Raw genomic sequence first — 20,146 nt, forward strand, 5'->3', positions numbered from 1 at the left:
GGGCAAATCATAGTTCACGGGGAAGTCCCAAGAAAGAGGGAAGTCTCGTACCAAATCCAAGGCATGGAACATTGAGTGTTCTGAGGAACTCACCTATGATCTGTTTGTTTATAGATCTGCATTCCCATTATGTGCTCAAGTATCTCTAACATTTCACGTCTTCTCCATCTCTTCTCCTTCAATTGTCTCATTGACCTCAATGCTAATATGAGCACTTCCAGCATTCCTTATTAGAGTTGGATTAACCACTCTTTTCACTTTTTCTAAATATGATTTGCACAAAGGAATAACGTCAAACGGAGTGCATGTACGAGCTTTTGCAGCATTGCCAATCCCTAAAAAATGTTGCTTGATGTGAGTAGCACTTCTCGTAAACTTGTGTCCACAATGTTTACACTGCAAGAAAGAGACCGAGGCATGCACTTTTCGTATTTCCGTCACATATAACCAAATCTTGCCATGTACCATGCTTTTGAAGTTGCATGCAAAAACAAAAACGATAAATAAAATAAAACTTAAAAACAAAAAAGACAAAAAATCATTACTTGAGTATGCTAAAGGAACACAATACAATAAATATTTCATTGAAAGCAATAAATACTCACAAGTTACATCCCATTTTTGCCCTCTTCTTTTGCCTTTGGCTCTGGGTCTATGAATTGTCACCCCTTGGAGATTGACCAAGACACGAGGGCGCCTCTCCAACCCCATATTGTTCAAATCTTTTTCCAGTGTATATGGGTCACCCTGTTACTACAGTTTGTTGAACTCTTCCATTCTAAAGTTTAGAAAGCTTGGATCCTCATTTTGTGAACCGCTTGATCACTAGATTGAAATTAAGCATGCTAAATTCTAAAACCTTCGTGTCTATAGCTTCTACAATAATTAGGGGATTGTCATGGGGGAAAATGGGGGGGAATAAGTATGGCTATTTATGTTTTTTCAAAGGGGGAAAAGGGGGGAATAACTAAGGCTATTTTGGATTTTTTCCCCGTTGGAAGAGCATATTTTGAACGTGTCTCTCTTGGTGCATGACATAACAATCAAGATACAACTATAAAGAAATATCAAATCAATAGAGAAATGATATCAAATCTACGCTTGTCAAGGGTACACAAAATAGCTATTCGCCCTCTTTTTCTCCATGACATAGGGACCTAATTATATGGTGCTTAAATTCCCTGTAGTTATAGAAATATGCACAATTAACAGGGGGTAATGAGTACATGCCCCACTCCCTTTTCTTGCTTAATGAAGCACAAGAGGCAAGCAAGGTGGACACACAATAGTTAGACACAATGCAAAGGCATGCATGACAATCCAATCAACCAAAAATTCACCTAAAGCTTCAATGAATCACTAGAAAACGCTCAAGTCTTTAATGATGAAACAAATTGTTAACCAAAATGTTTGCATTACCACGGCCCTTAATGCTAGAAAAGTGTCCTATTATATTTAAAAAATGAAGAATTAAAGGTAGCATTATCAAAAGTACAATATGTACAAACTCTACAATTGAAAGATTTATGGAGATCCAATTAAGGACTCGCAATTTATTATAGGTCACATGAGGCTATCCGAGTGGCCATCACCATTATAATTCATAGCTAAAAGATCAAGAAGAAGTTTTACGAGTAGGGGAAGACTATGCCACGATCATAATACTATGTGGAGGTGCCTTTGGCAACAATTGTCCTAGATTTCAACTAAATATGGGAATATAGTATGTATCTTTGTTTCATGGATCAAATACAATCAAGTAAAACAAAACTTTTAAGTAGATAAACAAATGATTTAGGCAAGAACTTAGTTCTTTGTGCACGCTTGAAAGTTTGAAATTGGTAAGGGGCTTCAAAAGTAAAAATGGTCTAAGTAGATAAACAAACGGTTCAGGCAAGAACTCACTTCCATGTGCACCCTTGAAAGTTCAAATGGGTATATGTCCTCAAAAGTGAAAAACTTAATGTGGTCATAAAAAATTTGCTCTTATCCAATTATTTTTTGACTTTTGTTTATGAGATATATAACCAAGCACAACTAAGAATTATCTAAAACGGCTACTCACAAGTAGCAACAATATACACTAGTAGCAAGCAATCAATCATAGAAGCAAAAGTCGAATTATGATTGGATGACTATAAGCCAAGAAAGCTAATCAAAAGCGACACAAAGGTACACCATTACATGTACCAACCACCCTACCTCTCAAATATCTAAACTGTAAATCATTTCAAGAATCTTATGTAAGTTGGTTAACCTATTTGATACTTAACTTTCCAATTCAATCTTGTTTCGTTGCTATTTAAATTATATTACTTTGATGAGTCTCTTACACCTATATATATTAATCATTTTAAGAATCCTATTTCAAATGGGAAACTTACATCAAGCTTTTAGGTTTTCCATTAAATGTTGGATAATTGCTTTTTAAATCATATTATTATGGCAAGCCTTTGAACTTCCTCTTCAATTTATATTAAAATCTATCCAATAAAGTTTAAAGATTTACTCAAGAGCATCAACATTTTACTTGAGACTTTTAACTTATTTCTTATTCATAGTCAAGAATATTCAAATAAAATGTACTTGAATTACTTGGAAGCTACAAATGACTCCATCTTTTAACTATTACCACCTTCCACACCATTCCCTAATCCTAGGTTGCTTACTTAAGAGTATACCCTTGCAATCTTCTCCTTAGAACTCAATACTCAAGATTTACTCAAGAGCATCAACATTTTACTTGAGACTTTTAACTTATTTCTTATTCATAGTCAAGAATATTCAAATAAAATGTACTTGAATTACTTGGAAGCTACAAATGACTCCATCTTTTAACTATTACCACCTTCCACACCATTCCCTAATCCTAGGTTGCTTACTTAAGAGTATACCCTTGCAATCTTCTCCTTAGAACTCAATACTCAACCATATTCAATAAAATGTACTTAATTCATCAAGAAAGCTCAAAGAATATCAATTCTACTACTAACAGCATTTGGCAGCTGGCTCTAGACTTCTAGTTACCACTAATTTTCAACTTAACATTGTAAGAGAGTTCTATACAGTCCTTGATACACAATACAAAATAGTAGAAGACCTCCACTTGGGCCTTGAAAAAAAACCCCAAACATCAAAGACAATACCAATAGAGCAATGTAAGGAAATGGCATGCATAGGACATCTACTTATCCACAGCGGTGTCAACCCATTTACTCAGTTCCAACAACTATAACAATTCAGGTAAATTCATAAAACACAGGATTGTTACTTGGTGTTCACCAAAGACAATGTTTGCCATATATGACAGACTAAAAAGCCTAAATCATCCTTGGTACTTACAATGAAAAGACTTCTGGATGATACCGATTGTGTTAAGGGAACATAAGCATAAGAGAAGGGCATGCATAGGCCATCCCATAATATCCAAAATGCTGTAGACCCATACATAGTTCAGAATACTACAATCATTTGGTTAGATAAATTTAAGCACAGAAAAGAACTTGGTGTTCACAAAAGAACCCTGACAAGGACAATGCTTGCTGTACAGGAGAAAAAACTGGAAAGAGGAACGTAAAATTCATCATTTAATTCGTTCATTTCAAAATCGCTTGTGATGACACAATGATGCCAAAAAGCCCAAAATTTCCTTGGTCCTCACAATGAAGATAATTAGGGGACAGGCTTTGTGCCTCTTTACTTTCACCTCCTTTGAACTGGATTCTGAAGCACTAGTAGGCATAGCTACTACTATATGGAGATCCATAAGCACTTGCAGAGTGACCTGTCGTAGTACCTGTTGCTGAATATAAGCTCTGCGGATTGTAAGAAGTATATGATGTAGGATCCACTGAACTGTAAGAAGAGACAGGGGCAGAAGCTCCAGCCATGAAATTCTGCATTCAGGAGCCAGAAGTTAGTTGAGTGTCAGCACTGTATGCCAAGAACAACTCTTGTTAGGAAAGTAAGAAGAATTCTTGTTATGAAAGTAAATCAGCACTAATGGGTAGCTCATTGACTTGCATGATGTTTTCAGCCTAAAACGCATGTTGAAACTGGGGTTTCCAAAGATGGCATAAAAAACACAAGCAAAGCTTAATCCATAAACACTATAAAATAAAAGGGCATCTCACAACTCAAAATCACCATGTCTAGCTTGTAATAAACATGCAAGCAGGATTTGCAAAAAAAACTGGCACAAAACCCTGCAAGGAGCTGCTGTTCCTATATTCATAATGAGCTTCAAAAACGTCTGGATACTTTTCATCTCCACCACTCCACCCTAAATTATACAGCATTGCTCCAGCAAAAAGACCAGCCCTTATAGAGTATCCACATTAAAACTCTCGATTAGGGAAAAGTCATATTTGAAACCCATTAATTAAGGACAATCATGAATGTAAACGTAGGGGGTCTGCGTCTCATTGGGAACATGGAAAATTCTGTGATTCCTCAATCCTGGTTTGATGTTCCTGTTTTCAGCATAAAAGACATGTTCAAACATCAACAATAGTGTAATACAGCAATGAAAAACTGGGGTTTCCAAAAATGGCATAAAAAACACAAGCAAAAGTTCAATCTAAACCCTAAAAATAAAAGGGCATCCCACCACTCAAAATGACCATGTCTAACTTGTAATAAACAAGCAAGCAGGATTTGCAAAAAAAACTGGCACGAAACCCTGCAACAAGCTGCTGTTCCTATATTCATAATAAGCTCCGAAAACGTCTGGATAGTTTTCACTCATCTCCACCACTCCACCCTTGGTTATACAGCATTACTCCAGCGAAAAGACCAGCCCTTCCAAAGCATTAAAACTCTCGATTAGTGAAAAGTGATACTTGAAACCCATTAGTTAAGGACAATCATGAATGTTTGTATGTCCCTTAGGGGGTCTGAATCTCATTGAGAACATGGAAAATTCTGTGATTCCTCAATGCCTTGGTTTGATGTTCCTGTTCTTGATCCCAGTTTCTTAGATATTCAGAAAAGAGTCCAATTTGTGTCTCAATTTACGAAAGCAAGAGCATACTGAATGTGCACACAGATGGCCCATTTTCATTACACTGGTTCTGCACTTGGATGGCCCATCTTCATCATTCTCTACAGCAGTAATTCAGAGCTTCTTTGGGTTCAGTTAGCTTGGATGCTATGAGTAAATGAAACCAGTTGCATGAAAACTAGCAGTTTGAATCTTATTTGGGTCCAGTTAGTTTCAGTGCTATCAAGTAAACGAAACCAGTAGCACAAAAACTACATTCATAATTTTCAAGCAATTCGAATCTTCTTTGGGACCAGTAAATTTCAGTGCTATTGGTAAACGAAACCAGTAGCACAAAACTACATTCATAAGGAGGTCAGTGCAATTTACATCATCTTTGGATTCAGTTAGCTCCAGAGTAACCATATCGGTAAATAAAACCAGTATAAAACCATATTAATCAGAAATCTGATATGTTCTAACTGTCTAGGATGTTACTTGAAAAGACCGTTAATGTGACATATGAAGTAGCAAGGCAATTGTACAAAATGCAAGCATATCAACTTTTCCGTATGAACAAATAAGAATGTCCTAATATTTACTTCTTTTAACATTGAGCATTCATGATTCTTATCCGTGCATAAAGAAGCCTTGGATGTCACAGATCAACAGTGATATCCCATTTTGTGAACAGCCAAAGCAGAAAGAAATGGAAACCCGGAAAGAGCTGCTCACGTAGCACCTAGTCAAAAGTTTATACAATACAATGTCAAAGCAGCATTCAAATATATTTTAGAATTCAGAAGCCACCTGGACCAGCTGTTGTGCTGTTTGCACTTGTGTGGCACTTCCATGAATTTCTACAGTCATTTCACCATGGACACCTCTAGTTTCCTGTATTGTGATGGTGGCCCCACTGGTCCGGCGCATATAGCTTATGTTTGCACCTGCTGTACCAATAATTGCATCTGCATAGGATAACGGTATTTGCATTTGTTGTGTCACCTGTAATCAACCAATATTGGATTCAGAATGAGAACAAAATCAAATATGCAACCTCCCTCCCAAACATGCGAGTGTGCATCTCTCTCTCTCTCTCTCTCTCTCTCTCTCTTTTTGTGCCCGCGTGCGTGCGTGAGAGAGAGAGAGAGAGAGAGAGAGAGAGTTGCACCTCCGCTGTCCCAAAACTCTCTTCTATTTTATTGCGTCAGGTTTTGGGCATTGTGCACACTTTGAACACAGCGGAATCGTGCCTTCTTGGGTCATCAGCCTTTTCAGCCCTATGCTTTTTTCAATGCCTCACTCTGACAGTCTATATTTGACAGCTGTCATGAGGGTGGCATGGATCGATGTGTTTTCCCACTGTTTTTTATTTCTTTGAGATAGGCTCCGCACTAGAGCCTATCCTCCATGTACATTAATGTTTTCTTAATCTAATAGACAGAGGTTTCACCCCAAAAAAATGTGTGTGTGTGTGTGTGTGGGGGGGGGGGGGGGGGGGGGGTCGCCAGATTCATAAATCATATGAATCTTTCCGAGCCTCATTGCGGCAATCCTTATATGATGCCTGCCATGAGGGTGACATCCATGCTTCTTGCATACAGCTTTTCTTTTTATGTTTCTCATCTTTGGGATACTCTCTATTTTGGAGACTTCCCATCTTGTAAATTTATGAGAATATAAATACACGGATTTTACTAAAAAAAAAAGTGTGTGTGTGTGTGTGTGTGTGAGTGTGTGTCATGTACATTGATTTCATGTTAATTTTATAGTTACTGGTTTCACAAAAAAAAAAAAAGTGTGTGTGTGTGAGTATATGAGAGAGAGAGAGAGAGAGAGAGAGAGAGAGAGAGTTCTCAAGCACTATCTTTTTCCCATGGCGGGTAGCAATTGATAGTAGGCATGTATTGAATAAAATAAGAGGAGAGGCTTTGGGTGGGTGTGTGGGTGTTTTTTTTTTTGGGGGGGGGGGGGGGGGGGCGCGGGGCGAGAGAGAGAGAGAGAGAGAGAGAGAATCAGAACAGAATCAGGTTCCCGACTTTTATCTTGTTCTCATGGCAGGTAGCAATTGACAGTAGGCATGTATTGAATAAGTCAATAGGAGAGGCTTTGTGTGTTCCCCTATGGTCTACGATATATTGTTTTTTTGGGTCTCATAGTTCATAGCATGCACGACACGTGGATATGGGTCCAAAACTACTGGATGCATGACCGATCTTCATTGTGGTGTGCTCACAGAGTTCTCCCAGCAGGGAGACATCCTCCTGCTCGGTGATTTCATGCACGCACAGGAGATAGGCAGGTGGGCTTGCTGGATACTCTCTCATAGTACCAGAGCTAGACCCAGCAGAGCTTAGGATAGTGAGACTTTCAGCAAGCGCACCACACGTGACAGGGTATGGGCAGCATCTACTTGCTATAGGAATTGTCCACGACTTGATTATATACAATGGTCTCCAGAGATGGCCGTTATCTGGCAGTACGGTGGATTATCTGATGGGCACCTTGACCTTTGTACTACAGATACATGATTTCACTATGCATCTCCCCCCCCCCCCCCTTACTCTCGGCACTGATCACTCCTACCTGGCCTTTAGCATCTCAGCTACCATGCCAACCACAGGGGGAGCCCCACCATTGTCACCAGAAAACGTGTTTTGGGCATCCGAAACGTGTAGAAACGTTTCTTAGAGACGTGCGAAACGTGGCATTTAGGGCGAAATGCCCTAGGTACAAAATGAAGCACTCTGCTGTTTTTCTGTACCAATTCAATTCGCCCCTCCCTTGCTTTCCTTGCTGCTTGCAAAAGACTACTCTCTACCCAGCCTAAGCCCTCTTACTCTAATCCCTTGCCAAGCCCTCTTTACCCAGCCTAATCCCTTGTCACGCACATACTCAGCCGGTGGCATGCTGGCCTGCCACGTAAGCTGCCCAGTCAGCACACATGCAGCCACGTGGACTGCCACGCAGGCAGCAGGCAGCTCAGCAGCCCATACAGCATGCCACATCAGCAAGGAACCACGTCAGCATGGCACCATGTCAGCAATGACGTCAGGAAGTCGGCTGCCACATCAGCATCAGCAGCAGGTCGGTGAACAAGCAGCAGACTGGTCGGTGGGCAGCAAGCTGCCTGTTCAGTCAGTTTGAGGCCCAAGGGGGCCTATAAAAGCAGGCCCCTTGGTCCTTCACTTACGATCCCTTCTTCAAGCCTTCAAGCCTTCAGAGCAGCAGTAGCCAGGCTTCCCTGCAGCAGACCAGCAGGGTGCCTCAGCCTCTCCAGGGATCTAATGAGAATTCACCTCCTCTAGTTAGCTGAGTCTTTCCAGTTTGCATTTGAGGGTTTCAGCCCCTCCATACAATTGTATTCAGGCCTCTGGGAATTCATACCCTTCAATTATATATTCTTCTTCAAAGGTCCAGTAAATTTCTCTCCCTCCGATTCCTTTACTCACATCCACAGCCTCACTTTGTGTACTGAGTGCCTCATCTTGCGGTTTCCGTTAGTATTGAGCAGGAGAGAGAGTGAGGATAGTCCATCTCCTGCTACAGCCCTCTACTCAGGCCTGCTACCTAAGCCCTCTACCCCCTTGCTAAGCCCTCTACTCTATAATGCTAAACCCTCTACTCTACCCTACCTTGCTAAAGCCTAGCTGCAGTATTATTTCTGAAGTATATATAATATACATAAAATACACTATTTTTACGCGTTTGTAGGCAAAATGCCTACCAAAACCTAGAATCGTGTTTCTATAAATGTTTCTTGTGACACTGAGCCCCACCCACACCTAGCCATGTCTAGGTCCACTTTGACCATGTCCTTGACCCAGTCTACGTGAGTCATCTAGCATGTGAGCTTCCGGATCTACTTGGAAGATGATGTAGACCTTGCAGACCCCACAAATGCCTCACATATACTTGTCTCAGTGGTACAAGATGTCACGGCTAGATCCTTTCCCACGACACAATCCACAACACATGCCACAGTTGGAATGATGCCTCACAATTCTTGGTATGATGACAAGTGCAAACAAATGAGATCTTACCTTACACATGACCACGCCTTGGGACATCTTACGACACATGAAGCCCAGCAGACTGCATGACGACTAACACGTCATAAGAGGCGGCCTTTCCTCACGCACAGGATGGAAAAAGTGATATGATCCTTTCGAGGGGAGACCCTACCATTGAATGGGGGGCTCTTATCCAAGGGGAAGCCACCTATCCCTATCATAGGTTGAAGTTGAGCAGGGAATTACAGGGTGGGCTGGAGGGGGAGTCTGCGGGCGTTGGTTTGCATGTGATGCAGCTTCCCAGAGACCTTTGTAATCAGCTGCTTGTCTTCAAATGAATGTTAAATAAATGCCGCAAGAGGCACCAACGTTTGGGGCCAATCAGTGTCCTTGTTTCTGAGTAGGAGCGCTCTAGCTCATTGTGATCTATTTTGTGGTGCATATTTACTTGTCAATTTACTGTATATGCTGTATTAAGTGGATCCTACCACCCTTTACGTTGTTGAGGCTAGTTTTAGTGGTTCCATGCCGGGATCCACCTAACTTCTTCAAGAGGGGAACTTGTGGTTGGCTTGGTGCAAGTCCAGCAGACTAGGTGAAGAAGACAGTATACTATTCCATAAATATGTCACACACAGAGAGATCTGTGAGCCTTACTGGAGAGAGAGAGGAGGAAGAGCAGACGTCTCAAAGGTGATGACCACGGTGCAAGAGAGGAGACCCAGAATGTTGCATCAGGATGATCGGACCGATGAGGAGAATGTGGAGCTATTCAAGGCACAGATGCAGAGTTTTATGGCTTCTAGAAGATGATGAATTCTGATGTGCAGCCCAAGAAAAGGAAGCCTAATGATGGGGATAGGAATGTTGAAGCTAGCAAGCGACCACATGTCAGCTTTCAAGATCAGCCCTCTCAAATCCCCTACGGTCAGCAGCAACCTAATGCTATTCCGAGGCCGACTGAAGGTAATAATTTTCAGTCCATGGTTTCCGGACAGCAAGGAATTATGGCAAACCCGATGCAACCAGGTTCTTTTGGTGGTGGTTCGGTGTTTGAGGCCATGGTCAGCCCACAAGCCCAATTTTCGAGTATGCCTCTCAGTCAAACAGTTGGATTTCAGCCTAGTTTACAGCCCATGGGACAGAATATGATGTACTCAAATGTTGGAGCAGCCCCAGGGATGCAAACAGGTATGCCTAATGCAGCAACAGGTAACCTTGCTTTGGGAAATATGCAACATATGGGTGCTGGTTTAAATAATGCAGCTTTTCCCAATGCTGGTAGTGTGGGAGATAGAGTAAGTGCTGCTGTCCCTTTTGCCCAGGCACCTGTTTATGACAATTTAGCACCTCAAGGAAAGTTGAAGGACTTTAAAGAGGCCGGTGCAGCCGTGAAATTTGAGACATTTAGTGGGGTGCACGATAAACTTAAGGCCTTGACCTTTTTGCAGCAGTTTCATGCAACCTACACAGGAGGGAATTTCACAAAGTCAACTAAAATACGCCAAGCTGCAAGTTTCCTAAAGGGGAATGCACTTTAGTGGTGGACCACTATGCTTATGCAAAACACCGCACCAAACACGTGGGTAGGTTTCAAACAGGTGTTTTCAGCCACATGGCTTACCACGACTTTTGAGGTGGATATCATGACTGCTTGGCATGAGCTGAATTTCAAAAAATGCCGTAATTTAGAAGAGTATAACAGCAAGTTTTGGGTGGCTTTGTTACTCGTTAGCTCCTACCGGCTTGTTCTTTCACTAAGCAGGTTGAGAAATATTGTTACAGGTTGCCTAAGGAGTTGAGAGACTAATGCATGAAGACTAAAGTCTCCAATATGTCAACTTATCAAGAACGCTAGCACGGCATATGCTTTGATGCAAGGGAGGACTTATGGGATCAAAGGTGGACACAAGCAGGAATCTAAGAGAGATGACACCGATAAGAGATTTGGGTTCCAATTTTCCAAAATAGAGAAAAAGGCTAAACGTAGTCGTTTGTCTCCAGAGGAACGACGCACTTTATGTGAAGCTAGCAAATGTTTTATTTGCAAAGAGAAGGGACATCGGTCTAGAGATTGTCCCGACCGTAAGAGGACGGAGCCGACTAGTGACACGGATCAGCCACGAAATGTTCCGAAGGGCAAGAGTTCCTAATTCCACAACAGGTTGTTTACGGCTGGTTTTGTATAATGCCGTATACAAGTACTTGTAAAAAGAATTTTGTGTGGCAGAGTCTGTCACTCTTTTTGGCATCTGATTATGGATGATGTACGTTATACAGTTTGCAGGATGGTGTTTTCCCTACTACTTTTGGATGCTCTTTTGTCATGAGGTTTCGACAAAATGAGATTGCTATTTTTGTCATGAGGTTTCAACAAAAATAAGAATGCTATTTTTGCCATGAGGTTTCGGTAAAATATGCATGTTATTCTTGTCATGAGGATTCGACAAGATGGGAATGCTCTTTTTTGTCATGTTTTTTTGACAAAAAGAGAATGGATTCCCCTAGACCTTGGTTCCGGATGCACAATTCCTGAAAGTGGTCTATGTCGTGCATCGTTGGCCGCGATGTACGTGGTGTACTAGTCACATTAAGTGTACTAGTAGCTTGGTTTGCAATGCTATACGTATTTGTTAATTGCAGCTCTACAAATCGTATATACACTGCTGGTGATCTGTTGGTGGCATGGTTGGCTGTCCACTCAGATTTGGATTTGATTTCTCAGATACTTTGGATGTTCATGATGTACCCCTAGTGTGAGTCTCAATAGATGGCCATAGGTGGGTAAAGCATGCATGAACTATTCCTCGGCAGTACAGTCTGAGTATCTATGTGCGTGAACTATCCCTGGGAAGTACTGTCTGAGTATCTATGCTCATGAAGTACCACTGGCAGTGGGTCCTTAGGGATGGCCATATGTGAGGTGGATCGGACATCGTGGGGAGCATATTGTTTGTCAATGCATGTATGCTTGTATGCATGTATGTGGAATGTTTGCTTGTCTTTTGCCTAACAAACATTGTAGTGTTTCCACTTGGTTTTCTTTTGCAGGTAATTTTTGGCAATCGAGAACGTTTGCCTTCTTTCAAGAGGGGTCTGTCACGAGGACGTGAAATTATGGGACTTTTGATTTGCGACTCCCGTAATTTGTGTGCGCTTGCCTTGAGCCTCTAGGACGTGAGGGTCCGGCAATGGGGTGGGACTTGGGGAATTAAAATTCCCTAGTGGGCCCTTGGAAATAGTGAATGTGCGCCCAGTTACTAGGCAATTAATTCCTAGGGCCAAAGTGTGCAACAGAGGGGGGCCAAAAGAGTGGTGCAATTAAAAATTCCTAATTTTAGCAGAGGGTTCTAAAAAAGAGGGGGAGAGCCTTCTTTTGGACACAGAAGGCCAAATCAGTTCCGATCATCAGTTCTGAGCTACCAGAGCCTGCCAGGTGCTGCTAGAGCCAAATCAACATTTACCAGGAGCTTCCAGAGCCTGCCAGGGAAAATCGTCATCAACCAAGGCTAGTACCGGTGCATCCAGGGCCTGCCAGAGGAAATCGCACCTGAAAGTAAAAGAAGCTCATTCGATACGTACGAAAGGCAATTTGGTTAATTTACATGGTCCATGCTCTTCTAGGAGCCTCTTGCAGATTGCGATTTCAGCCAAGGTGTCCTTTGCAGATTGCAATTTCAGCCAAGGTGTCCTTTGCAGATTGTGATTTCACTTCTAGGTCCTTCGGGCTGTGCCAAGTGATTGCGCCCTATTCTAGAGCTATTTTCAGGTGTTTTCAGGCTGCTACAGGAAACTGCGATTTGTTTCAGGTGTTTCCAAGCTGCTACAGGAAACCGCGATTTGTTTCTAGGCTGCTACAAGAAACTGCCATTTGTTTCCAAGAGTTTCCAGGCTGTCCACGCTGTCCCAGGAAAATTGAGATTTGCTACCCCGCAGGAGAGATTGCGATCTGTTTTCTGGAGACTTTCGGGTGTTGCTGCTGATTTTGGTAACTTTCCAAGCATGGGCATTCGCTTCTAAGCTGCTCTTGGGACTGCCAGAGCAGAATCAGCTTTTCTCTGCAGGATCTAGGGTTTTCCAGCCCCCGTGACCTTTCTTCTATGGATACTAGGTAGAAGAAGGCTTGTCTTTGCCTGCTTTTGCCGTTCCCTGATTGGTTGCTGGCTAGTTATTGCATTTGGGTTTCTTTCCTCGCGAAGAAAGGTTGATTGCAGGTGTGGCTCCGACATTGGATGCTATTGGGGTCTCTGTTGCATGCTTTGGCTGGCTGAGGATACAGGATTGTCTAGTGATTGGATGCCATTCACCGTTTGAAGTTGAGAAGGGAATTACAAGGTGGCCTAGACGGGGAGTCTGCGGGCGTTGGTTTGCCTGTGGTGCAGCTTCCCAGAGACCTTTGTAATCAGCCGCTTCGCTTCAAATGAATATTAAATAAATACCGCAAGGAGCGCCAACGTCTGGGGCTAATCGGTGTCGTTGTTTGTGAGTAGGAGTGCTCTAGCTCCCCTGTGATTTGTTATGTGGTGCATAATTACTCGTCAATTTACTGTGTATGCTGTAATTAAGTGGATCCTACCACCCTTTACGTTGTTGAGGCTGGTTTCAGATCCTCTAACTGACTTCACGAATGTGCACTATTCCATCTGCATACTCACACAAAGAAAATCATCAACTAGCAACACTTTCATTGCTTTTTGAATCCTCCCTTTCATTTTACATTTGCCCATTTCCCTTAATGTGCACGCAAGAAATGGGCCCACTTCGCGATACATCTCAAAATTGGATTTATCGAATTCAAGGAGTATATGGTGGATGCTAAAGCTGCCATCGACTGCCCTAGCCGTCCTATTACAAAGATTCATGATAGTTTGATACGGGACCATTGGAATATCCCATAACCAGGTCTAGTAGCTAATTGACCTTGGAATATTCAACTTTGAGCGGAGTCCAAAGCACCATGGGACAGACCCACAAACAATCCATAAGGGTTTGAAGCTAGCAGCTCACGTCCTAGCCGTAGGCTCAGTATGTCGAGCCACCCCCACCCTAAGGTCTAGACAACCGCGAGAGCCATCCAATCCCATACCAAATGCCCCTTCCTCTAGCTAGTGCTCCCTGGCCATCACGTCTATGCCCAGAGCAGATTCCACTCCTAGGACCCCTGATATCAAGCCCATGACCCATGCTTATAGGCCAATCACTGGCTATATTTAAAAGCGAGTCCTAAACGCCCAAAGTAGATTTATTTTATTAAGGGTCCACGCTTTGCCTTATTTAGCTCTGCTATTCCAAGATTAGCCACGTCAGACTAGCTCTACTTAGCCAAGCCTATCATACACTAGCTCAATCCACGGCATCTAAAAATCATCCATGCTAGCTCTAAACTCAACCCTAGGTTATTCCAAATCCCAAGTTAGACCACGCTCTAACCCTACATCCCATCCAAGATCCCAGAGTGGCTTGGCCTTGACTCCAAGACAGTTGAGTCATGCCTACACCCTAGTTAGTCCAATTATGGACATAACATTCTCCCACCCTTAAATATCAAAGTGGGTCAATGATTCTCAGACTATACTTCTCAATCTAGAGTCAAATTCGAATGGCAATACCTATAAGATAGCATCCTCAAAGGAACTTGGAATCTAGGCACTTATAAGGTGGTCAGTAGAGCAAGAAGGAAAAGCAAGCGAGAATTTGTTGAAGCAGTACAAAAATCAAGCAAGAAATGAAAGAATCTAATTGTCCCATAAAATAATTGCTTGAAGTAGAAAGTATTCAAAAGGGGATTATGTGTCACATTTCTTGAAATTGAGTGATCCAACGTTAAGGACTATTTTAACGTGACCCCATTTGGGTTGCTAGCTCACACTTGCTTTATGGGTTTATGAAGAGTGACCCCCCAAGCACAATTAACTGGTAGAAGATGTTTAAATTTGGCTCCTTTTTGTGCAAAAATAGACTGTCTTCTTGCTTTCTAGTATGGGAACCTTGCGTTAAATTTGGTGCAACAAATTGGCCAAAATTCATAAAATTCATATTCTAATGCACACAATTTTTTTAGATAGTGCAAAAGGCATGATATTCATTTAAATCATACCTTGATGTTTGATTTGATATGTAACATTATGACATTTGGATTTAACAATCAAAAGATGTAGGGATGTCAAAACTCATCTTTTGGGCCAAAACAACCAAATTTTGATAACTTGCAAAGTTACAGGGATGTGAAAATGTCATCTTTTGGGCCAAAACAGGGAGCGCGTTTTTACGTCCCTATAGCTTTTGATTTACAAGTCCAAATAGGGTCATGTTACACATCAAATCAAATGGCAAGACATGAATTAGATTATTATCATGCCTTTTTGCACCATCTAGTAAAATTTCATGCACCAACACATGAATTTGTGGTCAATTTGTTGCACTGGTTGGACTAGTGGGATGTAAGAGTGAATCATTGGGGAGGAATGTTTTGCAGTAACAAAGAAACATGGGTTTTGTTCCAAGTGTAAATAGAGTTAAAAAGAACTAAACAACTACATATGCATGGAATGTAGAATAACCCATTCAAGGACTCCTTGGAAACGCCCCAACTGTGTGGAAGGTTGCATTGATGATGTTGACTAATATGGTGGAAAGCGAGAACTTGATTACAATAGGACTTTTATTTGATACTAATGATGACTTGGCAATGAAACATACCAACTTCTTATGGAGGATGTAAAATTAGTGTTAGTGGCTTTAAATTTATATGCATATTTAACCTTCTAGCATTGAGAAAACATATGGACTTTTAAATAAACCATGTTTTTTTTCTACTCAAATAAAGGATTTATAAATCTTTTATTATTTTGTATCGCTTGCTGTCGTTGGTTGTCCTTTAGCTATGGTCTAACTAATCTGGGAAGACGTTAAGCATATACCAATTACTAAAAATAAGGCCCATTGGTATTGCTTTTAGATTTGTGCCACTTGGGATAGTGTCCCATACCGCTACAAACCATCCTTCCATCATAAGTATAGACCTTAAAATCATCCAAGTTTAAAACAGAGCTTTGTGAATCCATTACTAGATTCTAGAAAATCATTCCCGCCTTCTCTTCTCCTCTTCTCTAAAATAATCATAGGGGATCCCAGACCTATATCAATATACCTTGTGTAGGCCATCTTCTGGTGGTTCTAGAGATGCCCTATAGGCCATGGTATGTGCCTTCTAGGCATAAGGGTAGGCACTTATAATGCTAGTGCCTTTTAGGCCACATAGGACACTTAGTCCTATGTGACACCTTGGACACTTAGTCCTAGGTCTAGGTACAAGTACTTTGTACTTGTGTGTTATCTTTTATCTAAGTTTTGACATGACTGCTCTATCGACTCGTCTTGTACCTGCACTCTCTCTCTTCGTTTCATACCTTCAGTGGTATCAGAGCAGAGCAGAGCTTCCTGTGCCTCTAGTTCGTACTGCCCGTACAACAGTACGGACGTCCGTACAACCAACGGATATTGTACCTTCAGTGACTGCGCGTCGTCGTACACTGCATCGCCATACTAAAATCGTGCATCGTTCGTACATCTGCATCGAGGGTCGCCGTACATCCGTCGTCACTTGTACATGCGCCGTACTCTGCGCCGTACTTTACTCCGTACTCTACGCTATTCCGTACGTGTACCGTACACTGCGCCGTACTCCATCCGTACATCGCGCTATTATGTGCGTCGTACCGTACACAAGGTCGTACTTACAGTGGTATCACCGTACAGATCAACCGTACAGCCACCGTACTTTCGTACCTTCAATCTAAAATTTCGGGCTTTTGCTGATCTGCAGGACATTGGAAAATTTTATGGGATTTGTTCTGCAATTTCTTGTTTAGATTGCAGTACATTGGGTCAAATTGCAGGACATTAAGTTACATTTGCAAGACATTGAGTCAGATTTGCATACATTGGGTCACATTTGCAAAAATTTCAGCAAATTTTGGGGCTTTTCTGAATTTGCCCTCTTTTTGGCCTATTTGCCCTCAATAAATTTAGGGCTTTAGCCAAATTTGCTGTTTTTGCAGTGAACATTGCCTATCACAGTCACATTTGGGTCAAATCTGCATTTGCCCTTTGATTTGGGTCAGAAATTTGCAGATATTTGCTGTCATTTTTGGGACAGCCAGCTTTTTGCAGTGATAACCTTGAGGCTTTTGGGTTTTCAGGTCTTTTTCAGGGTATCACAGTTGCTATAGCTGGGAACAATCAAGATTTATTTGGAGTTCTTCGTGAAGATGATAAGTTGGATGGCACCAACTATCCGATGTGGTCTTATCTCATGAAACATATTCTTGTTGCAAAGAATTTGTGGAATATTGTTTCTGGGGCTGATCTGAAGCCAGCCAATGCTACAGTGGTTGTTTCTACTACTGGTTCTTCTGCAGGGGGTGCTCCTCCTGATGCCTCTTCCTCTAGCACTCCTGCTACTGCTCTTCCAACTCAAGAACAGTCAAGATGGAATGCAAGAGATGCAAATGCACATTCATGCATTGCTTTATCATGCAAGAGAATCATTATTCCACACATCCGGTCTTGCAGGACAGCAAAGGATGCTTGGGATAAATTGGCTTCTCTCTATCAGATACGCAATGAAGCTCGTGTTGCATATTTGAGAAGGCAATTACAGGAAGTGAATATGAATGAAGGTGAGTCAATGGATGCATATTTGACAAAGGTCAAGGACCTCATGGAACAGCTTGCCAACATTGATGAGGTGGTGCCAAATTCACAGCTTGTCAGTACCACATTGAATGGACTGCCAGATACATATCACGGGTTTGCTACAACCCTTCGATTAGTGGCCATGGGTAATCCAGACCACTATTCTTTTGACCAACTAGTTACTTTACTTTTGCAGGAAGAGCAAAGTAGAGCTAACAGACAAGCCATTATTCCTGATCATGCATTTGCTTCACAGTAGACAAGAAGAGGCAAGGCTTCCAAGCCTATGGGCAAGCCAAAATCTGCGCACAGCAGCTGCAATTCCTCTACGCATAGCAGCTGCAATTCCTCCCATGCATCTAAAAATACAGCAGATAAGGGAAAGAAGAAAAGATGCAACTATTGTCGCAAGCCTGGACATGACATTTCAGAATGCAGGAAGCGCATTGCTTCGGAGAAAAAGAAAGCAGGATTGACAGTTAATGCCTCACATGCTGTTGAATCCCATGAGCCAGCAGATGCTTCACATGCACATGCTCTTCAGGATTATTGGGCATGGGCTGTCCATTGCTCATTTGATCCCTCCAAAGCTGATGCACTCTTTACTGCTAATGATGTTCAGTCCTAGTACTTTGATAGTGGTGCTTCCAAGCATGTCACATCCTGTAGACAGTTGTTTCATTCTCTAGCTGATGCACCTCGAGGGGGGACTGTTACATGTGCCAAAAATGCTTCATATGCTGTAAAAGGAGTTGGAGATGTGCAGCTCACATCCATTTCCAGCCATCCTGTCACTCTGACAAATGTTCTTTTTGTGCCTGGCATTGAAGTCAACTTGATTTCAATTTCAGCAATTACTACTTCAGGTTTCAGAGTAATTTTTTATGGCTACAGATGCCTAGTATATGATCTTCGTGATGACAATGCCATAGTTCTCACTGGCACTTTGCAAAAAGGGCTTTATCACCTTGATCATCATTCAGCTTCACTTTCTATCGAAGCATTGGCTATTTCAGATTCACAGCTTGCTGAAACTCATCTTTGGCATGAGAGAATGGGCCATCTCAATTATAGAGCTCTTGCAAAGCTACATTCACAGCAGATGACAAATGATGTACCTCAGACTCACACAGTTTCCAAACATGTGTGTGAGGGTTGTCTTTTGGGTAAGATGCATCGATTTCCTTTTCAAAAGAATTGTCCAAAACTCTCACAAAGGAAATTGCAGCTAGTACACAGTGATGTCTGTGGCCCAATGAGGACAAATGCCATTGGAGGATACAAGTATTTCATGACTCTCATTGATGATTTCACAAGGTATTGCTGGGTATATCCTTTAAAGGCCAAATCTGAAGTTTTCTTATGCTTTCAGAGATGGCTGAATATGGTTGAGAATGAATCAGGATGCAAGCTTGTCACCCTCACACAGATAGGGGGGGTGAGTATATGTCAAAGGAGTTTGATGCATTTCTATCCTCACGGGGCATTATTCACTCATGCACTACTTACACTCCTCAGCAGAATCCTGTTTCTGAAAGGAAAAACAGGTCCACAATGGAGATGGCCAGATGCATGCTTAAGGCCAAGTCTTTGCCCAATAAATTTTGGCTTGATGCAGTAATGTGTGCCAACTATGTGCTGAATAGATCACCTACACGGGCATTAAAGACTATTACACCTTATGAAGCATGGAAAGGCAGGAAGCCTTCACTTTCACACATGAAAGTTTTTGGGTCTCTTGCATATGTTCATGTACCATCTCAGCTGAGACATAAGCTTGATGACAAGGCAATCAAATGCATATTCATTGGTTACAGCCAGGAGAGCAGAGGGTATCGGTTATATCAACCAAATACTGGGAAGATTATTGTCAGTAGAGATGTGATCTTTGCTGAACATTCAGCTTCTCCTCTTGTGGACTGCAAAGCAAAGCCAGATGTTGACATGTTTGATGCCTTTGAATCTTGGTTACCTCTGCCATCATTAGAGGAGGATTTTGAGCAGCAACATGAGCCTCCTGCAGGCCCTCCACTAAGCAATAATCAGCCCCAACCTCATACTGATTTGCAGGTTTCTCTTCCGGCACAAAATGATCCCATTACTCATGATGCAGTCATTGAAGAAAGAGTTGTCAATAGACAGCAAAGACAAGTTCCCAGATGGCTTCTTGATACATTGAGGGACAGCAAACAAGATCAGCCTTTTGCTGCCCGGACAAGATCAGGGAATAGACAGCATGGTCACTTTCTTGAGTTTGCACTCCTTGCTACAGCTTGCAATGAAGAGCCTTTGTGCCATAAAGATGCTTTTGACAGCAAAGAGTGGATGGATGCTATGAAAGCCGAGTTACAATCTATTGCCAAAAATGACACATGGGAATTAGTAGATCTCCCACCTGGCAAGCATGCCATTGGAACGCCGTGGGTCTACAAATTAAAAAGAAAATCTGATGGCA

The 20,146-nt window shown here is 41.9% G+C and overlaps 1 protein-coding gene across 2 annotated transcripts in view; it reads right to left on the reverse strand.

The window, feature by feature from the left end:
• Window positions 1-3,216: 3,216 nt before the first annotated feature.
• LOC147896484 (flowering locus K homology domain-like) overlaps window positions 3,217-20,146 on the reverse strand; it is a 76,326-nt gene continuing 59,396 nt past the window's right edge. Inside the window, exons 6-7 of one of the 2 annotated variants that reach the window (XM_087381366.1) lie at window positions 5,792-5,986; window positions 3,217-3,896 (exon numbers count right to left, since the gene is read on the reverse strand). In XM_087381366.1, the coding sequence (XP_087237492.1) occupies window positions 3,732-3,896; window positions 5,792-5,986 (360 nt within the window). In that variant the 3' untranslated portion in view covers window positions 3,217-3,731. The remainder of the gene's footprint in view (window positions 3,897-5,791; window positions 5,987-20,146) is intronic. The other variant, XM_087381365.1, reaches the window with a different exon arrangement.

This window comes from Dipteris shenzhenensis, chromosome 11 (assembly GCF_047967505.1).
Source record: "Dipteris shenzhenensis isolate YYH24624 ecotype China chromosome 11, Dip_SZ_1.0, whole genome shotgun sequence".
In the NCBI taxonomy this organism is placed as follows: domain Eukaryota; kingdom Viridiplantae; phylum Streptophyta; class Polypodiopsida; order Gleicheniales; family Dipteridaceae; genus Dipteris; species Dipteris shenzhenensis.